Source organism: Microcebus murinus, chromosome 6, assembly GCF_040939455.1.
Source record: "Microcebus murinus isolate Inina chromosome 6, M.murinus_Inina_mat1.0, whole genome shotgun sequence".
Lineage (NCBI taxonomy): Eukaryota > Metazoa > Chordata > Mammalia > Primates > Cheirogaleidae > Microcebus > Microcebus murinus.
In genome coordinates this window covers 59740713-59766359 of record NC_134109.1, presented here as the reverse complement: position 1 = coordinate 59766359, position 25647 = coordinate 59740713, and the positions used below count along the sequence as shown (strand labels likewise).

Here is a 25647-nt window from a genome sequence, read left to right as displayed (position 1 = left end):
TCTAGGTATAATATCATGTCATCAGCAAAGAATGAGAGTTTGATCTCTTCTGCTCCCATTTGGACGCCCTTAATTCCACTCTCTTGTCTGATTGCTGTAGCAAGGACTTCCAGCACTATGTTGAATAGAAGTAGAGATAGTGGACAACCTTGTCTTATTCCAGTTCTAAGTGGGAATGCTTTCAACTTTTCCCCGTTCAGTATGATCTTGGCTGTGGGTTTGTCATATATGGCTTATATCATTTTTAGGTAAGCCCTGTCTATGCCTATTTGTTGAGCATTCTTTTTTTTTTTTTTTTTTTGAGACAGAGTCTCGCTTGTTGCCCAGGCTAGAGTGAGTGCCGTGACGTCAGCCTAGCTCACAGCAACCTCAATCTCCTGGGCTCAAGCAATCCTTCTGCCTCAGCCTCCCAAGAAGCTGGGACTACAGGCATGCACCACCATGCCCGGCTAATTTTATATATATATATATATAGGCCAATTAATTTCTTTCTATTTATAGTAGAGACGGGGTCTCGCTCTTGCTCAGGCTGGTTTCAAACTCCTGACCTTGAGCAATCCGCCCGCCTCGGCCTCCCAGAGAGCTAGGATTACAGGCGTGAGCCACCGCGCCCGGCCTGTTGAGCATTCTTATCATAAAAGGGTGTTGAATTTTGTCAAATTCTTTTTCTGCGTCTATTGAGAGGATCATATGGTCTTTGTTTTTGCTTCTGTTTATATGGTGAATTACATTTATAGATTTGCGTATGTTGAACCATCCCTGTATCCCTGGGATGAAGCCCACTTGGTTTTGATGGATTATTTTTTTGGCAAGCACCTGGATTAGATTGGCTAGGATTTTGTTGAGAATTTTTGCATCTATATTCATAAGGGATACTGGTCCGTAGTTTTCATTTTTGTTGCATCCTTTCCTGGTTTTGGTATCAGGGTTATGTTGGCTTCATAAAATGTGTTGGGAAGGATTCCATCCTTCTCAATGTTGTGGAATAATTTTTGCAGGATAGGCACCAGTTCTTCCTTGTAGGTGTGGTAAAATCTGGGTGTGAAACCATCTGGTCTAGGACTTTCTTTTTAGGAAGGTTTTTTATTGCTGTTTCAACTTCAGTACTTGATATTGGTCTGTTCAGGAATTCTATTTCTTCCTGGTTGAGCCTAAGGAGGCTGTGTGTTTCTAAGAAACTGTCTATTTCCTCCACATTTTCCAGTTTGTGTACATAGAGGTTTTTGTAGTATTCATAAATTACATCTTGTATCTCCAGGGCATCAGTTGTAATTTCTCCTTTATTGTTCCTGATGGAGCTTATTAGAGATTTTTCTAATAATAAGTTTGTCTTAACCTTATATACTGTTTCTCATACCTCAAATACCTGTGAAGCAAATGGCAGAATTTAACAGCTATAAGTTTAAACTTCTGATACACTAATGAATAATAAAAGCTAGTCCTTTTGTGTGGGTCGGGAAATATAACATAAAAATGGCTTCCAAAAGAGTCCTAGTCATCCTGGCTAAAGGAGCAGAGGAAATGGAGACAGTTATCCCTGTAGATGCCATGAGACGAGCTGGGATTAAGGTCACCATCGCAGGTCTGGGTGGAAAAAAACCAGTACAGTGTAGCCAGTCTACACTGATGCCAGTCTTGAAGATGCAAAAAAACAGGGACCGTAACATGTGGTGGTCCTGCCAGGAGGAAATCTGGGTGCACAGAATTTATCTGAGTCTGCTGCTGTGAAAGTGATACTGAAGGAACAGGAAAAAAGGAAGGTGCTCATAGCCGCCATCTGCGCAGGTCCTACTGTTCTATTGGATCATGAAATAGGTTTTGGAAGTAAAGTTACAACACACCCACTTGCTAAAGACAAAATGATGAATGGAAATCATTACAGCTACTCTGAGAGCTGTGTGGAACAGGATGGCCTGATCCTCACAACCCGTGGCCCTGGGACCAGCTTCGATTTCGGGCTCACCATTGTGGAGGCCCTGAGTGGCAAAGAAGTGGCAGATCAAGTGAAGGCTCCACTTGTTCTTAAAGATTAGAGCAGAAAAAATTTGACCCTAAGAGAAGTAGGCCACTTGTAATCCATTCTCATTGTGTTCTCTGAAAAAAATGGTAGGTTAATATGCTGAGAAGCTGCCCTCAGTACTGCTTTCGTGGAGCATAGTTGGGAAGTGGCAGCTACACGGAGATCTCTCAACCCACAGATTGTGTCTGTACATTTCTGAGCCTTGTTTGCACAATAAACGGAATTTACCAAAAAAAAAAAGAAAAAAAAAAGAAAATGAAAGCTAGTTTTCTAGCTAATTCTCACTTGTCCTTTTAAACTTAGTAGTTGTAGTAGACTAACCACAAATTTCTAAAATATTAAAGAATCTAAATAAATAAAATCATAAATAACTAAAGTTAACATGAATAATAATAGTAGTTTCACTTTAGGTCACTATTTGTGTTTCAATAATGTTTTTTTTAAGACTGCTGTCTGGCTGGGTGTGGTATCTCACACTTATAATCCCAGCACTGTGGGACGCTGAGGTAGGAGAAGTACATGAGCCGAGGAGCTTCAGACCAGCATGGCCGACATAGTAAGACTCATCTCTAATTAAAAAAAAAAAAAAAAAAAAGATTGCTTTCTCTCTTTATAAAAACTGATTTATCATCTAAGGCATAAGAAGGTAGGAGGTGGGAAAGTTATATAAATTCCAACTTGCAAAGTTTACCTGGTGTCAAATCATACACTGAAGTGCTTGACAATTTCTTCACTAGACCAGGATTACTCAAACGAAGCTCCATGCAGGCATCATCTGTAGCATCAAATCCTCCTCGTTTTTGATATCTGTACTTTGCATTTGCTGATGTTACATCTGCACCTGAAGCTAAGATATGCAGTCTGAGGATTTCAGACAAAGTACAGCTATCAAGATCCAAGCTTTTCAAACTGCAGCCTATAGTTGTTAAAAATGAAACAGTCATTTTAGAATATTAATAATAAATACTTGACAATGTAAAATGTACCTTTGTAAAATTAAAAATAAAAGGCCAAACAAACAAATAAAAATAAAACCCACACATACCCTGGTGTAACTGTGGCCATGCAGCTGCCAAAGATGCAACTGCAGACAGTGCAGATTTTGTGGGGTCTGCATCTTCATCCAAAGCCTCTGTTAAATCTTTAAGGAAATAAATACTTTATTCTAGTGCAAATCAAAGCTTGAATATTCGGGAATAATGCCCTTTTAAAATAATGAAAGAAACAGCAAACAATATTCAAGAACCTCAAAAGAACAAACACTAGGTACAAGCATTATTCACATTCTGCCTAGTCTCCACCTACAACTATAAATCCTAAAACATGCACTGCACTAGACACTGACATTATCCTTACATAACAGAGAAGACAATTTCCAAATTACCAACAAGATGCACATACACATTCCAAAATATGGCAAAATGCACTTTAGAATTAAAAACAAATCCCCTCACATTCAACATAACCTTAGAAAAGTCTACCTTGAGAACTGGAATCTATTTAAAGATACCCAATGTTTTGTAATTATTTTAAGATTAAATCATAACAAAGTATGGGTTGGAATCATAACAAAATCATCACAGAAAATGAGCTACAAAGAAGTGAAACATTGTACTGCTGTCATTTAACTATTGATTTGTCTTCTTCATCAAAATTTCCTATTTTTATTTTGAAAATTCTCCAATCCAAAAAACATTAGGGAGATTTCCCTGTATTTTCTAATCAAATTGCTTTAGCTTTGAAAATAGTGTTCAGCTTATAAATAGGACTGAACAGAAAATCTACTGGTACAAATGTATTTAAAGCATTAGTATATACAATTATTCCTAATTTTAATACATAGATTAAAAAACTAAAATCTCAACTGTGAAAAACCATGAAGCTTACAAAAAGCCCTTCTGTTATATCTTAGTACAGTATACACAGCTTCAGACCAAGAGTCAGATAATGTATATATTCCAGTTTTAGCCCTGCTAGTGCCTAGTTATGTACCTTTTAGACAAGTCATTTAATCTGGGCTTCACTTTTCTTAAAGGAGTGTATCTAGATCAAGAGTTTTCAAATTCTTCAAACAAAATAGTTTTTGAAAGCCCAACATAAAAGATGCTATTGTTAAAGTCGGGTAGGGAGATGAGAATTTTGCCCTTCCATTTTTCCAACTTTCCAGCAGTGGCACCAAGGAAGCTCTACTTGGTATTACAGTTTGGAAATCACTAGGCTAATCTGTCTGTGGTTCCTCAGCCTTCTACTGTATGATTTCCCTACTAAAGTTCACAGGCTGACAAAATTAACTTTAGACAATAGTTCTTTACTAAAAGAAAAAAAGGCAACTCTGGAAACATGTCTGATTATAATTGACAATTTCAAGGCATTTAAAGGATAAACAGGACCACACAGAAGCTACTTGACTAACTTTGTGTATATACCAAAGTCATTCCTATCAGGCCTAATCTAGCCCAAATAACAGACATTATATTCTTATTTGCCAGGGAAATATTAAACCTAAAACTTTTCCAATTTTCATATTCTGTATACAGCCAAACAAACTTAAAATTAACAGACACTGTAAAATTAACAACCACCTCTGATACACAGTTGTAAAAGTGTGTTGACTCTCTTCTTTAGCAGCAATCACCACATTCAACCTATACTATCCATACAAAATTATAATTTCCCAGGACAACGCCTATAAAGACCTTAGGAAATGAAAATCCGGTGAAATGACAGTTTACTTTTAATTCTGTTAAATAAAGTATCATTCTTTAACTCAATTATCTACCATATGGCACTCTTGAGAAATTGTAAATATCACTCTAGGATTTGCTTAGTCACTTGGGTACACTGCACCAAGAGAATACAGTATCTAGTATGCTATGACCATCTGAAACAGATACATTTATGATCATCATAATCTAGAATTAGGTGCATATAATTCCAACACTAAACAATGATATTCCAGCAAATACACAAAACTATTCTACATATGGAGGATGCTCTTGTTCCCATACTTTTTTGTTTTCTTTTCATCACTGTACTAATGAGGATATTCCCATACTTTGAAGGGCTTTTTTAGTTCATGATGTTAAGACAAAAGAGAGGAAGTGATATACTTAATAAAAGATTGTTAAAATTGCTAGTCAAAATTTCCAAGATTTGATACAAAAACAGGGCCAAAGACATCAAATCTTCTTGAAGACAGATAATTTTATAGGCAATGCCAGGGAAACAAATATTCAAGTTTTTAACTTCTTTACTATATTATTAGATAATATAGTGCAGTTGTTATGAGGCTCTGAATCAGATTGCTTGAGTTTGTATTCCATTACTTCCTTCTTAGCCATATTTCTTTAAGCTAAGTCTCAGTTTTTTATATTTAAAATGCAGAAAATAATTATATATACCTCATAAGGGTGATGTGAGGATTAAATGAAACAATGCATAGCCTCTCATGACTTACTAGCAGCTATGTGATCCTCAGTAAATAACCTCGCTGAGCCTTAGAGTTTTTTCATTACTAAAATAAAATCATTCTTTTCTCTTGTTAGAAATAGCAGGAAACACAAGTTCAGGTAAAGCAGAAGTAAAAGAATATTCAATCTCAGCTGACTATTCAACTGCTTTTGGGAAGACTGTGGAAAACCTTTTTTGCTACTGAGATGGGAGAATATATGTGAGGAAAAATAAAGTTATACCTGGGGAACTTTAGTAAGGGCTAGTGCCCTTACTAAAACGGAAAAAACAATGTAAAATATGGCCAATAACAACAGGGAAGTAAGAGAAGGGTGAAAAATACCAAAGTCCCTTCTTTCTCCCTAATGTTTAAATATGTCTTTTCAAATGGAGCATTAAAACATTTATTTTGTGGCCAATACTTATTCAGAGAAATACATCTCATATTTATAGACAGTCCTATATAGGAATAGTTATAAAAATTACAGGTCAAATAAATCACGAATAGCAAATATAATGACAATACAAATAGCAACAATCATTTCTATTACATATTTTTTCCTTTATGCTAGCTGATTTTCCAATACAATTTCCTTTTTACCATACTTATTTTTCCCATCATGAGTTCCAAAACTACAAAATTCATCTGGTTCAAATCCTAAATTAAATACAGCTTTATGGTCTTGTATTAAGGCCAGAACTTGATCAATAACCCTAATGAGGATATTGGTCATTAATAAATATGACACAATGTTTAAAAGAATGAATACTCTCATTTAATTGACTAATAAGGGATGTATGGTGATTAATAGGCCTTAATAAGGAAACTAGGTGATTAGCAATCAAGTTAGATAAAGAATTTTGCTTGAACTCAGGCCATAAAATCAAAAGGCCACCAATATCAGATGTGTACTCACAAATATTTGTTGCTTCAGGGACAAGTCATAAAAGAAGCTGAGCTTAAATTATCTAAGGCCAACAAAACTATCTGAAATGGAGGAATGTCCCATCTTTTTTGTACCAATATCCTATTATCAAGATGCCTCCTAACAATTAGTATTGTAAATTTTTATGTAGCACACTCAGGTATTGTTTTCTGTTTTTTGGAGACAGAGTCTCACTCTGCTGCCCTGGGTAGAGTGCCGTGGCATCAGCATAGCTCACAGCAACCTCAAACTCTAGGGCTCAAGCAATGCTTCTGCCTCAGTCTCCCGAGTAGCTGGGACTATAGGCATGTGCCACCATGCCCAGCTAATTTTTTCTATATATTTTAGTTGGCCAATTAATTTCTTTCTATTCTTAGTAGAGACGGGGTCTTGCTCTTGCTCAGGCTGGCTTCGAACTCCTGACCTTGAACGATCCATCCACCTCAGCCTCCCAGAGTGTTGTTAGGATTACAGGTGTGAGCCACCGCGCCTGGCCCTCAAGTATTGTTTAATCAAACTTCTGGTCCTAAATCTCTTATGTGTCAAAGTTCATGGAGAATTATTCAGGAAGCCACATCAATCTCTTAGTATAAATGCTTAATATTTCCTTGATTGGGGTAAATCCTAACAAAATAGTGAACATACTGTTTTAAAGATAAAGTGTTTGCCTCAAGAATTATTCCTATATTATCATGTACCACATACTGATTCTAGATGTTTAAAAGTACTGAATTTAAAGAGCAAAAATTCCTAGTTCAAATCAGTTAGCGAATAAAAACATAAAATTTTACTTAATTCAGACCTGAAAACTGTCAGATCTGAAATGAAATCAGCAGTAGTATTTTCAATTTAAAGTATTAATAAGGATAACAATTAAAGTATTTCCTTAGGTGGGGGCAAAAAAAAAAATCAGTGCTATTCAGCATAATCTCTTGGAATTATAGATACTGGTAAACAAAATCTGTAATGCTACTAAATCAAGAAAAATCTAAAGGAATAAAAGCAAGACAGATTGAGGAAAATATCTTTAAGATCATCAGAAACAGGTTACATTAAAACAAAGTTTTTATAAAACAACTGATAATATGTTGTTAATATATACTTCAACATCAGGTAACCTGAACAACTATATTTTATATGCGTAAAAGCCAACTTAATTTTAAAATAACCTTCAAAAATTAATTTCACTATAAAGCTATTATGGTTCAAATAGCAATAATGTTGAACTCTGACCTTTGGTGTCAGCATCAGTTATTTGCTCTTTGGCTACTTCTTCTTCTTCTTCAGCTATCGCCTGGAAGATTGCAGTCAGGAAGAAAAAAAGCAATTCACACAGTGGGCCTTCACTGTCATTTCCTACAAGAGCTTCCTCTAACACTTCTGTGAATAAAATGTTTAAAATGAATTTAAAGTTCTGTTCATGTACTGAAAAAACAACTCCACTGGAATAATGAACATTTAATCAACAATAATATGTGCAACTATTTTCTTAAGTGTCCATTTATAAAAGTAGAGCCAAGCATAATCCAAGCCAAAATTAGAAAACAATTTATAATGATTATAATAAAATCATTAGCCAAAGTCACCTCAGTCAAGAAAGCCAAAGTAGCCTTAATAAACATAATATTTCATCTAAATTTAAATTTGAGGTACAAATTAAGGCACATTTAAAAAATTGTAATTTTATTTTAAATTGAGTAATAACACAAAGATTTGCTATTGTCCCATTGTTCTTGAGAGATATGTGGGACTTAACTGATTAGGTAAACTATGTATAGGAGAGGTCATTATCAGCATTAGATTTTATTAATCTTAATATTATATCTAAGTCATAAATAAATGTTTCTTATCTAATTCATCTTCCACAAACTTCTTACCAAAACCAGCACTGTTTAGACCTTTTTGATTTGTAAGGCACAATGACTCATGCCTAATCTAGTTCATAAAGAGAAATTGAAGAATTTGAAAGCCCCCCTGAAGAATATACTCTTATTAAAATTATAAAAAATATAAAATTATAAAAGCATTATAATTCTGTCTTTGAAGGTCCCTTCATGGATCTTAAGAAAATTATTTTGCCACTTGACAGCTAAAAATTCAAAATTTGATCCAGATCTCTCCTCATACTAAACTCTATTATAAATGTTTACAGAAAGTAAAAGTACACAGGGAAAACATAATTACAAATTAAAGGGGGGCAATAACTTGTTGGCGAACACGCACATATACCACACCCCACTCAAAGTGGAGTATATTCCGCCACTGCCTTGATCCTAGATGGCCTGTCAGTGCTGACCAATGGAATGTGGCAGAAGTAAGGCTGTGCCAGTTTCAGGCCTCGCCTTTAAGAGCTTTAAGTGGGTTAGTGGTTTCTGCTTCCTTTTTCCTGGAGCTCTCAGCTACCACATAAGAAGTACAAGATACTCTGATGGAATGGGAGGCCACATGAAGAGGACTGAGGCACCAGACATGTGCATGAAGAAGCCATTTTGAACATCTAGCCAGTCAAGCCTTCAGATGACTCCAGTCCCAGCACTGTCTGAATATAACACATAAGACCCAAAGAGAGACCTGGACAGCTAAGTCCACTGGCCCTACAGAACTGTGAGAGACAACTTGTTTTTTTTTTAAGCCACTAATTTTAGGATGAACACAACAATAGATAACTAGAGCACTTGCCTAGGGTTACTCCCTCAGGAAACTCATCTTGAAGATCAAAAAGTTCCCCAAATGCATTAAGGAACTCCAAAACCATCAGAGCATCACCAAAGATTTCAGGAGGTAGTCTAGTTTTCACTGGAGTTGGTTCTGGAAGTTCCTGTAAGATTAAACAATTTATATAACTATTTGAACCAAGTACAGAAATTTTTATAGGTAGGTATGACATACTATTTATCTAATTATTAAGAATTATTCCATGTAGACTAGTAGTTCTTAACCCTGGATAATCACCTTTGGAACTTTTAAAATTATAGATGTCTTGAACTTATTCCAACTTTACTAAATCACAGTCCCTTCCTAGGGAGGCACAAATTAAGGCACATTTAAAAAATTATAATTTTATTCAATTTAAATTGAGTAACAACACAAAGATTTGCTATTGTCCCACTGTTCTTGAGAGCTATGTGGGACATAATTGATTAGGTAAACCGTGCATAGGAGAGGTCATTATCAGTATTAGATATTATTAATCTTAATACTGTATCCAAGTCCAAATATCCAAAGGGACATTTTTCTTCCTCAAACTAAGAACATAACTTTAGGCTGAAGTGTATTTCTTAACATTTCCTAGTTAAGAGGGTCTCTTAACTTAGATTCTGAAATCAATTAGCTGTGAAATACTATCTTCAATGCAGTTATCTCCTTACGTTATGGAACATAATTAATCCACCATCTACTGATTTAGGAATGGTTCCTTAAAAGCTGAGATGTTTCATTGCTGAACTGGGAGTAAAAGAAAAAGGAAAAAAAAAAAAAAAAAAAAGCTGAGATGAATGAGTTTGGTTTGGATACTCTGGTTATTTCTGGAAATAGGCAAAATCCATACCTAGCAATCAAACTAAATGCATACCTGGCTATAGTGGTTGTTGGATTTTCACACAAACTTATCAATATTTCTTTAGAGTATGAAACATCATAAAAGTTTGTTAAAAAACATTAACAATGTTACCCTGGAATTCTAAGTATAAAAATTTGCTTAACTGGCTATTTCCTCTCAGTTCAATATAAAGACAAGAAGCCACTATTAAATAAAAGAAAGATTTCATCAGCAAAGCTGCATAGGGCATACAAAACATGTTAAGTGCCAAAGATCACATAACATGTTTATACCTTAAGATCATCACATTCCATATCTTCTCTAGGTTTACTCCATTGTTTTAAGTATTCCACATATTTTCGCTTTTCTTCACGTAATTTCTCTCTTTCCTGAAAAAAAAAAAAGATTAATAATGTCTATCAAAATAATGCTCTAAAGACTGAAAATCCCTGGCACAGAAAAGCTCCTAAATAAATATTAATTTAATCTGACTCTGCCTATAGTAGCTCTCCACCCACTTCAAATCAATTAGATCCGTCAAAGCAAGTACATTATAAGAGTACCTAAAACAAAATCTCCCCTTATATTTGTAATACATTTGTTATTTTCAAGATTCACTTGAATCTGCTCACAGCCTAGAGGCACACAGAAGTCACAACAATTAAAAGCATCAATATTGGAATACAGTGATGGACAACTTCTTGTAATCCAAACTATTGCTCTTAACTTACTGGTCTTTTGAAACTCTTAATTCTTGGTTGTAATATTTAAAACGGCAATGTAAATGTTGGTCCCCAAAAAGGTCTCTAATAAAGCAGAGTACAAATAAAATATTTCACTATTATTATTTCCCAGTAAGTATATTTACTCTACGTTAATATTATTGTCTTTTGAAATTTAGGAACACCAACTGTAAACAGATATGTATTTATTAAAGTGTCAACATAAAACACCTAGAATAGTTACAGAACTTACTACATTTTGAATAGTCTGCTTAAATAAGTCCCCCAACCCCAAATAATTCTTGTATGACATAGTAAGATGAGCATTCTTATTCATTGTTCCTAAGAGTGTAATTAAGCATGTTTGGCAAACACTTAGCTATGTATGTGTATAGAAAGTTTTAAAAATGTTCTTACCCTTTGACCTATTATTTATTTATTTATTTATTAATTATTTTTGAGACAGAGTCTCACTCTGTTGCCCAGGCTAGAGTGCCGTGGCATCAGCTTAGCTCACAGCAACCTCAAACTCCTGGGCTCAAGCAACCCTCCTGCCTCAGCCTCCCGAGTAGCTGGGACTATAGGCATGTGTCACCATGCCCGCCTAATTTTATTTATATTTATATATATATATACACACACATACATATACACACGTGTGTGTGTGTGTATTTTAGTTGTCTAGCCAATTTCTATTTTTTTTTTAGTAGAGATGAAAAAAATATATAAAATTATAAATGGTAAATGATGTCTTTTTTTCAAGCCCAGAATAAACACTGGAAATATATGAATCAAAGTGCTAATTCTATCTCTAAATGTCACCATTAGATGACAGGTAATGTTTCTTTTTCTTTTTTGGGGGGGTGGGCAGAGTCACGCTCTACTTCCCGGGCTAGAGTGCTGTGGTATCAGCTTAGCTCACAGCAACCTCAAATTCCCGGGCTCAAGAAATCCTCCTGCCTTGGTCTCCCAGATTATAGGCATGAGCCACCGTGCCTGGCCAACAGGTGATTTTTCTGTTCTCTACATTTTCTGGTGTAAATGTTTATTAGACCTCCAACCTCACCTCAATGGCCTATTTGAAAAAATTCAAGAAACTATAGGCAATTTAAATGAGCACAACGTGTAACATGAAACTCTAAGGCTACTTGTGAATATCCCAGAAAACTTAAGAAAAAGACTGACTTTGGGAGGAAACCAGCTATATAGAATTCTCTAAGGAATATCCACCACTGAAGATCATAATCAAAGATTTGCTGAAACACTATCATTATGGACACCTTATTTTTCAAGGAGGATAGGAATACTAATAAATTTTTGTTAGTCGTAGAATTTTAACATTTTTCAAACTTTGTATTTTACCTAAATTGAGAAGTCTAAATAATGAAGACAACATTTAGAATTGCACTTTAAAAGAGGTTTTAAGTGAGGTATAAAGGCATATAAACATATGTTGAAACTTAAATCATTTATTAAATTTTTCAAAGCAAAAGGTAGATAAAGCAATATTGCTAATCAGCGTTCTATGCATTCATATTAATAAATATGAATGAAAGTAAAAGTATTTGAAAATTAACCATGAATTTAAACATTTAAAGTAATATTACTATATAGGGAGAGCATAGCTAATATACTGAAATGAATACCTTTTCTCTTTCTACTTTAAGCCTCTCTTTTTCTTCTTTTTTCTTTAGTCTCTCTTCTTCAATAATTTTCTTCAATTCTTCCCGTTTTTTCTCTTTATCTTCCTTTTCTTTTTTCTTTGCTTCTAGGGCATCAGCTTTTTCTCTTTTTAATTTAGCTTTTTCAAAAGCTATGAAGAAAATCAAACTTACAACTGTATATAGACAGAAAATAATACTTGGTGTGTGTGTGTGTGTGTGTGTATGTGTATATATATATATATATATATATATATATATATATATATATATATATATATATATATAGTTTTTTTGTTTTTTGTTTTTTTTTGAGACAGAGTCTCACTCTGTTACCCAGGCTGGAGTGCTGTGGAGTCAGCCTAGCTCACAGCAACCTCAAACTCCTGACGTCAAGCAATCCTTCTGCCTCAGCCTCCCGAGTAGCTGAGACTACAGGCATGCGCCACTATGCCTGGCTAATTTTTTCTATATATTGGCTGAGTTTAAGACAAACTACAGTCCTGGGCCAAATATACCCCTGCCTTAGTAAGTCCAGACACTCAACACTCAAAGTGTGATCTGAAGACTAGCAGCAAAGTTATCACCTGTTTAAAATTCAGAATCTCATTCCTCACCCAGACCTACTAATTTACAATGTTCATTTTAACAAGAGCCCCAAGTGATTCATATGCATATTCAAGGTTGGAAAGTAATGTTTTAAAAGGTTGTGTGAATCAAACAAAATGGCCCCAGTTTGTAAGCCCTGGAAACTCCAACTGCTGCTTAATCTAGCATTAAGCAGTTTAATAGGGAATATGTTATACCCTGAAATACTGTTTTAAGAGATGAACAGGTCTTATTTTAAAAAAAAGTTATGAGAGAAAAAATATTTACACTCCCCAAAAACGAATCAGAAATGTTATTTTAGAAACATCCCTCACTCAGGCAGAGATATAGTCTTTCCTGTTCCTGATCAGTTTTTAGAAATGTTAAAACTCACCCAGTGATTTTACTTCTTCTTGTTTCAAAAGTTTGTCTCTTTCTTTAATACCTTTGTTCCTATAACCTGCAATAGTCTGTTTATTAGAAACACTGTCCTCCTAAAAAACAAAACAAGAAACTAAAGTTGTAAATCACAAATTATACAAACTGATGGCTTGCTTGGTTATCGCAGTAAAAATAAAGAACAAAAATTTGAAAGTCCTCACCAATTATACCTTCTTTATACTAAAATGAATTTTTTCTAAAGGATATCTTAACTTTTAATAACTCTAATCATAGTAGTAAACAGAACATGAGTTAATTCTATAGCTCTATAAATTAATATGAGAATATCCCAGGAAAAAATAATTGGTAATATATAGTGAGAGCCTTACAAATATGCACTAGAAAAAAAAACAAAAAATGTTCCAGGTTACTTTATAAACTAGATGTTATAGACATCAAATATAAAAGAGGGCTGAGCATGGTGGCTCATGCCTAAAATCCCAGCACTTTGGGAGGCCAAAGCAAGAGGATCACTTTTTGAGACCAGCCTGGGCAACACAGTGAGACCCCTGCCTCTACAAAAAATAAAAAATTTAGCTGGGGGCAGTGGCACATGCCTATAGTCCTTGCTGTTTGGGAGGCAAGAGCCTGTCTCTAAAAAAATAAAAAAGGCAGAGAATAGATATGCCAGAAACACTCTTGTGGCCAATATTAAACAAGGTCAAAACACTGTAAACAATGTCAAAATTTTATTTTTACTTTATTTCTTGTGAGAATAATTTCTCTAACCTGATTAATTTGTGTAGTATTCTTACTATCTCTCATCTCACAAATGTAATAAAACATAAAATAATGCACTTAATTATCTGAATACCTAGCATGTGCCAGGCATTGTACTAATCTTAGTGATAAATAAAATGGACTTGGTCCCTGTTTTGACAAAGCTTATAGTTTAGCAGGGAAGACAGATCTTACATAATTAAAATGTGAGACTGCTTATAATAGTTGAAGTTCAGGGTTCTGAGTAAACACCTCTTGAGTCTCAGAATTTGGCTAAATTCTGAAATGGAAATTCTAAACAGCCAAAAGAGATCGTTATAATTGTACTGGAGTTGGAAAATAAAAGCAGTAATTAATCATTCTAAACTTTAGTTATCTCATAATGAAAACTAAATGGCTAGAAAGTCAATGAATAACACTATCAACATCATACTGTATCATGAAGCAAGGCAAAAAGAACATGAGGCTAGTTTTGAAGTCAGGTTCAAATCCCATCTTTTACATTATGTTAGAGAAAAGTGATTAATCTCTCTAAGCCTATCTCTTCATTTGTAAAATGAGATCCTACCTATTTTTTTAAGAGGGGGTGTGTCTCACTATGTTGTCCAGGCTCCATTTGAACTACTGGGCTCAAGGTATCCTCCCATCTTAGCCTCCAGAGTAGTTGAGACTACAGGCATGCATCACCATGCCCAACCTACCTTTTTTGAAAAGCTATTTTGAGGCTTAAAGATGACAATATATATTATAAAGTGCTTAGTGTACAGTAGGAATAAAATTAAAAGCAGTTTACCGTATTGAACATTATTTGGAAGAAGGAAACAGGCTTCATCTAGGGTAGAAAAACTGTAAGCGTGCAATTAAGAAAGTACTACGAAGAGAGACAGAAGGGCATGAAGGAAAGGAAAGAAAGAACAATAGACAGAACATTCTCTAAGGTTTTTCACTTTCTTCTTATAGCACAGGCAACTCTTAGCTAACACTTAACCAAAACCTAGAAAGACTCCAAGATTCTTCAACAAATTTCTAAATCATGCTGATTGTGTTATAAACTATACTAAGAAGCAGTAGGAACCTGGCTTGTAAATCATTACAGCCATCAGCAATCCATAACTAGCAGAAGAAAACAAAAGCAATGTATACAATGAGGGCTACAGAAAATAAACAAAAAGAAAGGGAATTAAAGGATTTAATTTAGAATAATTTAAAATAATCCAAAATAAATATTCTGTAACTCAGGCAAGTGCATCTAGTTATTAGTTTGCCAAATTCCAGAAGCTTTCATAGTGTCCTTGCTCCCTGAACTGGGAAATGGCAATGACCCACCTGAAGGAAGAAAATTCCTTGTTGCAAAAGATGAGCAAGATAAACTGGGAGGTGAGCACAGAATTAAACACAGTATTCACCCTAAACTGCCTCTTCTCTTATGTTCTAAAACTTCCTAAGGAGTTTTCTTCAGGGAAGATTTACTTTGCATTCTATGGTCTCATTACATACATTGAATCAGTACACTTAGATTTAGGCCACCACTTTTGGGCTAAAGCCTATTTTTAGTACCTACATAAGACAATATTTAAGCAAATTGGATATTATCATGGAAAGAACACCTTAGTATCACTTTGATTGTATGGAGAAATTAGAGAGCCTCAAAAATAGCTATAGATTTTCTGCCTCATTGCCCATTACATCTTTCTATGTACTTATAGTTCAGTCATACTACAACTGTACAACTTACCGATGCCATGCAAATGAATTCCTTGTAATCTTTGTTCATGTTCTTCCTTCTGCCTCAAATACCTTTCCCATCACTTTGCCTTATCATTAGAAACATTATATTTTGTCTAGCTCAAGCATTACTGCCCCTCCCTCCCTCCCTCCAACAGTTCTTCCTTCCAACAGTTCTCACTCTGTCACCCTGATTAGAGTGCAGTTGTGTCATCAGAGCTCACAGCATCTTCAAACTCCTGGGCTCAAGTGATCCTCCTGCCTCAGCCTCCCAAGTTGCTGGGACTACAGACATGCGCCACCTTTTTCTATTTTTAGTAGAGACGGGGTCTTGCTCTTGGTCAGGCTGGTCTTTAACTCCTGAGCTCAAGCAATACTCCCACTTTGGCCTCCCAGAGTACTAGAATTATAGGCATGAGCCACCATACCAGGCCCATTATTGCTTTCTTAAAGCCCTCCATAATATCCTCTAGTCAGAATTTATTGCTCTTTATTTTACACTACAATTCTACATTTTATTCCCCACATTTTACCCTGCTTTACATTTCATTATTGCTTATATGCTTGTTTCCATTTTGGAATAAAATCCCTGTGGCATGAGAGCCATGTCTAATTCACACTTAAAACTTCTGTAAGCCTCATTGCTGAGCAGTTATCAACATACAGTACATGTTCCCATTTTCTTGTAAAGCAACAGGTGTCTTCCTACAGACTATGGGTGTGAGGGGAGCCAAACACAGCTCTTGATTCTGAACACTGTTTTATTAACAGCTAAAATGTAGTTTTTATCTATTCTCTACTTACCTGACTAATAGATATTCGTTTAGGAGGTCTCCCTCTTCGTCTGTTAGCAGGACTGAAGATAAATGTGGGTGGTTCGTCAGGGAAGAAATAGGAAAAATCTTGTTCTGCTATTTTATATGTTAAAAGAGATGATGCCTTAATAAAGAGACAGAGTACAATAACAACACATTAGTAAGCCATATACAGATATGCTTTAATATGTCATATGACCACTATTAATGCCATTGAGGACCAAGTCAAAACATTAGCATTTCATGCATTAACTGTGTAGTAAAATACATTTTATTTTGTTTACCCAATCCTTTTTTAAACTATATAATTAATCAGCCTTATCAGAAAGAAAGCTACAATTCAAAAATTACTTTACCATAAAATACCTTAACATTTCTACAGTTTCTTGTATTTCAAAAATTACATTTATATAATAATAAATGTTTGTTTTGCTTTTGACTAATGCTGTCTGAGATTTTCTATGTAAATAAATAATCAATCCATTAAAAATCCATTGTTCCAAGGCCAGGCGCGGTGGCTCATGCCTGCAATCTTAGCACTCTGGGAGGCTGAGGCGGGCGGATTGCTCGAGGTCAGGAGTTCGAAACCAGCCTGAGCAAGAGCGAGATCCTGTCTCTACTATAAATAGAAAGAAATTAATTGGTCAACTAATATATATAGAAAAAATTAGCCCGGCATGGTGGTGCGTGCCTGTAGTCCCAGCTACTCGGGAGGCTGAGGCAGCAGGATCGCTTGAGCCCAGGAGTTGGAGGTTGCTGTGAGCGAGGCCGACGCCAGGGCACTTGCTCTCGCCTGGGCAACAAAGTGAGACTCTGTCTCAAAAAAAAAAAAAAAAAAAAAAAAAAAAAATCCATGTTCCAGCCTGAGCAAGAGTGAGACCCTGTCTCTACTGAAAATAGAAAGAAATTAATTGGCCAACTAAAAATATATAGAAAAAACTAGCCGGGCATGGTGGCGCATGCCTGTAATCCCAGCTACTTGGGAGGCTGAGGCAGAAGGACTGCTTGAGCCCAGGAGTTTGAGGTTGCTGTGAGCTAGGCTGACGCCATGACACTCTAGCCGGGGTGACAAGAGTGAGACTCTGTCTCCAAAAAAAAATCCATTGCATTAGCCAGGAATGGTGGCACATGCCTATAGTTCCAGCTACTTGCGAGGCAGAGGTGGAAGGTGGAAGGATCTCTTGAGCCTAGGAGTTTGGCTGGGCAATATAGTGAGATCCCATCTCTTAAGAAAAAAATCCATTGTATTAATCCAATACATTTTTCTTAATCATTTACAAACTGCTGAACATTTAGATTTTCTTTCTTTCTCTCTCTTTTTTTTTTTTTTTTTTTTTTTTTTGAGACAGAGCCTCACTCTGTTGCCCAGGCTAGAGTGCCGTGGCATCAGCTTGGCTCACAGCAACCTCAAACTCTTGGGCTCAAGAGATCCTTCTGCCTCAGTCTCCTGAATAGCTGGGACTACAGGCATGCACCACCATGCCCAGCAAATTTTTTCTATATATTTTTAGTTGGCCAATTAATTTCTTTGTATTTTTTCTAGAGACGGGTCTTGCTCTTGCTCAGGCTGGTCTTGAACTCCTGAGCTCAAGCAATCCTCCCACCATCCTAGGATGACAGGTGCGAGCCACTGTGCCTGGCCAATGATGCTCTTTTTATTGCACATTGTTCTCTTGTCTAAGTAGGATCTATTTTAGCATTGTTCTTTGAAGCTATCTATTTTTCGTAAGCACACTGTAGTTACTAGTATTAGAAAGCTATAGTTGCCCCATTCCATAACTTTTCTTTGTCCATGTTTTCTATCTATTGTGATCCGTCCTGGTTGATCTTTCTTATAAGGAAAAAATGTGGTAGTAAGTGAGCCACCTAGGAATTCTAGCAATTACAAAACCAGCAATTGATCCAATAAATATTTTAAAAAGTAATAAAAACTGGCTACAAATTTTTTTAAAAGAGAGCTATCTTCAACCATCTTTGAAATGACATTTCTGCAATGTTTTAACATTGTAACCCTAAGCATTTCTCTTTTTTCTTTCTTTCAAAAATTATTTCACTATTTGATTACCTTAATTTTAATAACTCCATCTTGTGGTTCACAGTGTTGCTTCAGAAATAGCTTTAGTTTATCACGAGAAAACAGGTGTTTTCTCCGGCTATATGGAGAAAGGTAGATAAAGAAGGTAGTGTTAGTATCAAAGAAGTCAACCCAAACTCCATAATCTCTATAAACTTACAACATGAATTTCAACTCTAGGAGTTGAAGGACATTTCATCTTTTAAATAGTATTTATGTAGAAGTTATGAGAAGCTTTATACAGAGGTTTTTATGTAAGAAATTATAAGACCTACTTGAGTGAATCTATTAGAAAAGTCTATTATAAAACCAGTATATGCATTTGTTACTTAGGAGCCATTTAGAAATCAGATAAATCTTAAAGAAAATATACTACAGAGAGTAAACAAAATTTTACAAAATTAGATTATCACTCCTACAAATATCACCACGAACATTCTTTGAAAGATTACAAGCAGACTACCAGATAGCATATAACTCTCAGCACTGAAAATCAACATTCAGATGGATATTGTAAACAGAGTTGAACCAAGTTGTTTCAATTTTTTTTTCAGAATATTATTACTGAGGGTACAACGTAGTTACATGAATTGCTTCATGTTTCAAATTTTAAAACATTTTGCATCTAAATCTCATACAGTAGCCAACAAATTAGTGAGATGAAAATTAAAAAGAATTAAAATTAAGGCCAGGCTCACACTTATAATCTCTAGCACTCTGGGAGGCCGAGGTGGGAGGATTGCTTGAGCTCAGGAGCTTGAGACACCGTCTCCACTAAAAATAGAAAAAATTAGCTGGGCAACTAAAAAAATGGAAAAAAAAAATTAGCCAGGTGTGGTGGCACATGCCTGTAGTCCCAGCTAATAGGGAGGCTGAAGCAGAAGGATCACTTGAGCTCAGGAGTTTGAGGCTGCTTTGAGCTAGGCTGAGGCCACAGTACTCTAGCCTGGGCAACAGGGTGAGACTCTGTCTCAAAAAAAAAAAAAAAAAAAATTAAAATTAAGATTCTTAAACATACTATTTTTGATTCTCTCTTGCACGAAAATTAAAAATAACAATCAAAACAAGAAACACTACCACAAACAAAACAAAAACAATAAAAAACATGTAAGTATTTCTGGAGAAAAGTAAATTTTTTTTGTTTCTTTTTACCCCACTGCCCACACGCCAGCCACAGCCAGAGGAAAGGAATGGGTCGGGGGATAGTAAATGTTTTAACTGAATTCAATATATGCCTTTCAAGAAAAAGCCTAGTTTAAAGCTTCTATGATTAAATTAACCATATAGGAGAGTTTTTAAATAGTGGCCCTCCCCAAAATGTACACAGTTGGCTTTCCATATCCATGGATCAAAAACATCTGAAAAAAACTGCTTCTGTACTAAACACGTACAGATTTTTTTCTTTTCATGATTCCCTAAACAATGCAGTATAACTACTATTTACATGGCATTTAAATTGTATTAGGTATTATAAGTAATCTAGAAATCATTTAAAATACACAGTGGAATGTGTGTAGGTTATATACAAATACCACCCTATTTTATATCAGGGACTTGAGCATCCACAGATTTTGGAAACCAATCCCCCTGGATACCAGAGACAATTGTATACAATTCTTAGACTTAAAGTTCCATGAGAACAAGGACCACATTTCAAGTACTCAATAGCCACACATGGATACTGACTATCACATTGGACAGCACACATAATATTTGCATTATCACAAAAAGTCCTGCTTGTCAGTGCTACTCTAGCATCTCAAGTCTTCTTTATCAGAGGAATATTGCCATCTTTTATTAAAAGAATAGTACTGTACTATCATTTTTTTATTTTTTTTCTTTCTTGTACAATCCAGACGAAAGTACTGTACTATCTTTTGATGCTAACAAATCATTTATGTCTTCTATTATCAAGTATAACTTTATCATCTTATAATTCTTTGGCTCACCAATTAAGAAGGAAATGAGCTAACAAGACTGTAACCAAAGTCTAGCAGAATAGTATTTAAAGTTTAAGTCAAAAAGTAAAAAGATCCGCTGTCTTTCAAAAAAGTTAAAAAAATATTAATAAAGAATTACATTATATAAATAACATATCTTGAATTAAAAGCAAAAACAAAAACCACAAAACTCAACTATGAATAAGGAAAACATCTGTAGTCTCAACTATTCTATTCATTAGCCCATAAACAAAATAAATTTAAAAAGTTTAAATAATCCAGGAACATTAACTTGAGAATACTAGTTTTTCAATATACTATAAAATGTAGAATACTCTAGGGATCTCAAACTAATCATGGGTCCTCCTGAACCAACCAACCAACCAACCAACCAACCAACCAACCAACCAACCAACAACCACACATACCTCAGTTTAGCTATAGAACGTGATATATTTGACTCAAGATTATAATCATTTTTCTTTGTACATATGAGTATAAATGGGGCAAAAGGGATAAGAGAATAAGTAAAAATTCTTTAACATTAAATGAAATGTTAAGACTGACTCCTAGGAGGTAGGTTGATAGCTGGCTGATAATGTCAACTTACTTTCAGATGACTAAGAGCCTAACTCCAACAGGCAACAATAGGGATTTTTCTAAAATATATCTATGTAAACTAGAGTCAGTTCTTTTATGTTTTAGCTACTCACTATCCTCCCTCCTCTCCTTTGTTTAGGTCTCAAACAGGAATTTGTTAAGATACTCAATTTTTATGACTTAACTTTTGTTTTTGTTTTTTGTAGAGATGGGGTCTTGCTATGTTGCCAGGCTGATCTTGAACTCCTGGGCTCAAGCTATAAGCCTTCCAAAGTGCTAGAATTATAGGCATAATTCACAGGCATGAGCCACTGTGTCCAGCTAACTTTCTTAAGTAGTAGAAAAGACTGATCAAATGTTTGTGTCTAATGAATAAAATAATATAAACATGTCATATTTGTAAGCACTATTAAATTTCTCAGCTTTGAAAACTGAGTTCTCTCATGAAAAGTACTTCATAAATTGGATCCTTCTTATTCTTTAGATTGAAGACTATTTGAGGCTAGTTACTAATCTAAAAAAAGGACTAAAAGGGTATGTTAGGATTCATTAAAATCAGTCTGAGCATATAAATGAAGATTTATTTTAGAAAGAGAAGCAAATACTTGCAAGCTACCCATTTTTCCTACATCAAACCTTCTTAATCTAACATATACATAATTACTCTACTTTAAACTACTATAGAGAAGATACTGAGTTTTACCTGATTTGTGTTGCTTTAACAATAGCAGACTCATATAACTCTTTTTTTTTAGTGGGTTGTACCTTGTACTTGAATAGTAAGGGATCAATTGCATCTTTTTTCTTCCTAAAAAGAGGGAAAAGATACAAATCAGTTAATAATTTTGAAACATAAAATTTTAAGTGGAATCCTATTTTCTAAGAATATACTATAATAGAATCTTATGCATTTTTATTTTAACTAGAATTATTTATAGGTTACTGCTCCCCTGCCCCCACCATTCCATTAGCCAAAATAGTACTAAACTATTTTATTTTAGGTAAGTACTTTAATTACTCAATTACTTACTTTTCCTTGGGTGAAGAAAGTAACTAGAGATGAGTAAGCATAGAGTACTTGGTTTAGGTTAGATAAAATTGTTAAAGAAAAATAGTTCTTGGATTTGCTTTTAAATTTTCATCTTCATAGCTATTATAATCCAAGAGCAAAAATGGAGATAATGTACTTTAATTAGCAAAGAGGCTACATGTTAACTGCCATCCCCATCAACTTCTCATCTTTTCTTCCCTTTGAGGGTATAGTCATTCATTCATTCACTCAATAGTTAAGAGCCCACAATGTGCCAGATACTACTCTAAATAATGAAGATTCAGCAGTCAACAAAACAGAAACATATTGGGGAGATACAGGCAAACAAAAAATATATAACAGGATAGGTGGTAAGTACTGTGAAAAGAACAGAGGGTAGGGGAGCCACTATTTTATATGGATAATGATCCTTGATTAAGTTGACCAGGTGAGCCTTCCCAGAAGTTGGTATTTAAGCAGAGATCTGAAAAAAATACAAAGGAGCAATCTATGTGAAAATCATGGAGAAATGAGTTTAAAGGAAGACAGAAAAGACCTTGAGTATGCATAGTTTGCACAAGAAGCCAAATGAATAAGGAGAATGAAAGAAGATTCAGAGGCCGCAGCAAGACAAGAGTATAGGCCATTATTAAGAGCTTTGGATTTTACCCTGAGCAAAGCCAGTATTTTGAATTATAGGATGATAATGATTAACTTACACTTCAGAAGGATTACTCTGGCTTCTACGTGGAGAACAGACTATGGGGCAAGAGTGCAAACAGGAATACCAGTTAGAAAGCTTGTGAGAACTGTTGGCAGTATGGACTTAAATGGTAGTGGTGGCAGTGGAAAGAAGAGGTTGGATTCTGAAAATGCTACCTCTGTGAATGCATACCACCTCTATGAGTGTGAAGAGGATGTAAGTGGAGGTTATAGAGAAAAAAATGATATTAAAAAATGATAAAGAGAAGCATTGGTAATGAGAGTAAGATATAGTCAAAGTGATAAAAAACAGTTCACACAAGGCAGGAGAGGGGTTCAACACAAAAAGGATATATGACATAAACAAATAAAACTGGGGTATTTACCTAAAATAGCATCAAATTCCAATCTGGAGGGTCAAGTATCTTCAAGTATCTTTACACTGAGATCCAGTATACACATACGGAATGCTGTCTAAATTTTCTATTCTATTAAAGTTCCTTAAGTTAGTTTTACAACCTACATGGGGCTATATAACCTGCAGTTTGAAAAGCCTATTCTAAGAGAAAAGATCAAAGAAAGAACTATAAGTGTTCAGACAGAAGCACTGCTGGGAATTCTGCACAGAGTTTCTTGAAATATAGGAAAAAGAAAATGAGTTTTAATGAATAAGCAGCAGTTTAAGAATAACAGACTTGATTAAGAGTTAACGTAATACTTTTTCAATAGGTGCCAACTTAGCAATTAATCCCTACCATTTCATACATAAGAGATTGATCAATAGATTGCACTTAAAAGATTATTACCAGTGGCAATATATAATTATATATAAAGTATATATTTATATATAATGAATTACATATAAAGTATATATTTATATATAATGAATTATATATAAAGTATATATTTATATATAATGAATTATATAACAAAATAATTGATTTTACCCATATTTTAGTAAATTAAAAAATATTTACTATAATAACAGAGAACACCAAAACTTGGGTAGTCATTTCTAAAAGTTTAGATTCTAACTGAGTGTTGAGGCATTGGTACAAAGACTGGAAACTTTGATATGAATCATAACTTAATGGATTTAAGGCTATAAAATAGGGGTTTATATGTGTAAACAATTATCTTTTGCTTTTCTTGCTGTGCCATGAAATTAATTTGTGATGATAAATCAAGAGAACAGAAATATTTTTTCTAATCAATGAAAATATTCTTACTGGGGCTTTGCCATAATCCTTATAGAGAATTTTGAATAGAATAAAATCCTAATTGGATTCTTTCCAAAGAGGTACAATTATGAGACCAACGGAAACTGCTTCTTTTTTTTTTTTTTTGAGACACAGTCTCACTCTGTCACTCGGGCTAGAATGCTATGGCGGCAGCCTAGCTCACAGCAACCTCAAATTCGCAGGCTCAAGCAATCCTTCTACCTCAGCCTCCCGAGTAGCTGGGACTACAGGCATGTGCCACCATGCTCGGCTAATTTTTTCTATATATTTTTAGTTGTCCAATTAATTTCTGTTTATTTTTAGTAGAGACTGTGTCTTGCTCTTGCTCAGGCTGGTTTCAAACTCCTGACCTTGAGCCATCCTCCCGCCTTGGCCTCCCAGAGTGCTAGGATTACAGGCGTGAGCTACTGCGCTGGCCTAAAACTGCTTCTTATGATATGGATTTACCTGCAAGATAGAACTTCAAGGATAATATTAAAAAGAACTTACATTTTAATCATTTTCCTTTCTTGCTACCCAAAGCCTAGGCCTAAACAGCTGAACATTAAGTTGAATCTCCTAATTTCAATCATGACTATGATTCACCATTTCATCAAGAAGTAAACTTATTACCAACAAGCGCAGACTTGGTTTTAGTTCTACAATAACAAACCAACATCAAATATTATAAAATTAGAGATCAGTGTTCCAATTATTTATTCACAAAAAAATTTTATCTTTTATTTTATAAATGTATATTTCAATAAGCCTAGTTATACATGTAAATTTTAATTCTACTTTTGTTTTGCCACAATGGAAATAGTTTTTGCTGTTATACCACGAACATTTGAAAATAAAGAGGTAAAATATTATAAAATTTTCTATAGCTGCATGACAAAAAACCCACAAACTTATACTTTCAACATAAAGGTGTTTTTTAAGAGAAATTACCAAGTTATGTTCACTATAACTATTCTGCCATGACAATCCACTAAATGATTAGGCTTCCAGCACAGATGGTTACTTATACATATTTTTTTGAAGTTTCTTTTCAGGGGCCATGCCAATCTTCTCTATCATTTCAATTTTAGTTTTAGTATATGTACTGCTAAAGTGGGCATAGGTATATACTTTTTTGAAATATAAAATGCTAACCTTATTTCTCACATGTTAAGTTTTCATGCATGGAACTATAAATAGCAAAACAAGTAGGTCCACTTTAAAAATAATACTCCGATTCCATTATCTTACTAACAATTAGTCAAGTTATTCTTCATATGTTTCCTAAAATAATTAGTTTTGCCTGTACTCCTGCAAATCACCAGCAGGATAGGAGACTTCACCAAAAATGTATCTTACTCATGTACTATTTTCAAACCAGGATAATAATTTTTTATACTGTAACCTTCAACTTTAAATAATATCCATTTAGAGATGGTTCCATAAAACTCTGATCCATTGTAAAGGATAAAAAG

At 34.6% G+C, this 25647-nt stretch overlaps 2 protein-coding genes and 1 pseudogene across 8 annotated transcripts in view; 1 reads left to right on the top strand and 2 right to left on the bottom strand.

Moving 5' to 3' along the window:
- The window catches only part of SNX6 (sorting nexin 6), a 334434-nt gene that overhangs the window by 178341 nt on the left and 130446 nt on the right, over positions 1-25647 (bottom strand). The window lies entirely within an intron of this gene.
- The window catches only part of BAZ1A (bromodomain adjacent to zinc finger domain 1A), a 94333-nt gene that overhangs the window by 27521 nt on the left and 41165 nt on the right, over positions 1-25647 (bottom strand). For 5 of the 6 annotated variants that reach the window (XM_076004092.1, XM_076004094.1, XM_076004093.1 and 2 more), the window contains 10 exons: positions 21924-22028; positions 18672-18759; positions 16596-16730; positions 13300-13399; positions 12303-12469; positions 10228-10323; positions 9076-9214; positions 7630-7776; positions 3066-3161; positions 2712-2936 (listed from right to left, as the gene is read on the bottom strand). In XM_076004092.1, the coding sequence (XP_075860207.1) occupies positions 2712-2936; positions 3066-3161; positions 7630-7776; positions 9076-9214; positions 10228-10323; positions 12303-12469; positions 13300-13399; positions 16596-16730; positions 18672-18759; positions 21924-22028 (1298 nt within the window). The remainder of the gene's footprint in view (positions 1-2711; positions 2937-3065; positions 3162-7629; positions 7777-9075; positions 9215-10227; positions 10324-12302; positions 12470-13299; positions 13400-16595; positions 16731-18671; positions 18760-21923; positions 22029-25647) is intronic. The other variant, XM_076004096.1, reaches the window with a different exon arrangement.
- On the top strand, positions 1447-2048 carry LOC105855498 (Parkinson disease protein 7 homolog pseudogene; annotated as a pseudogene).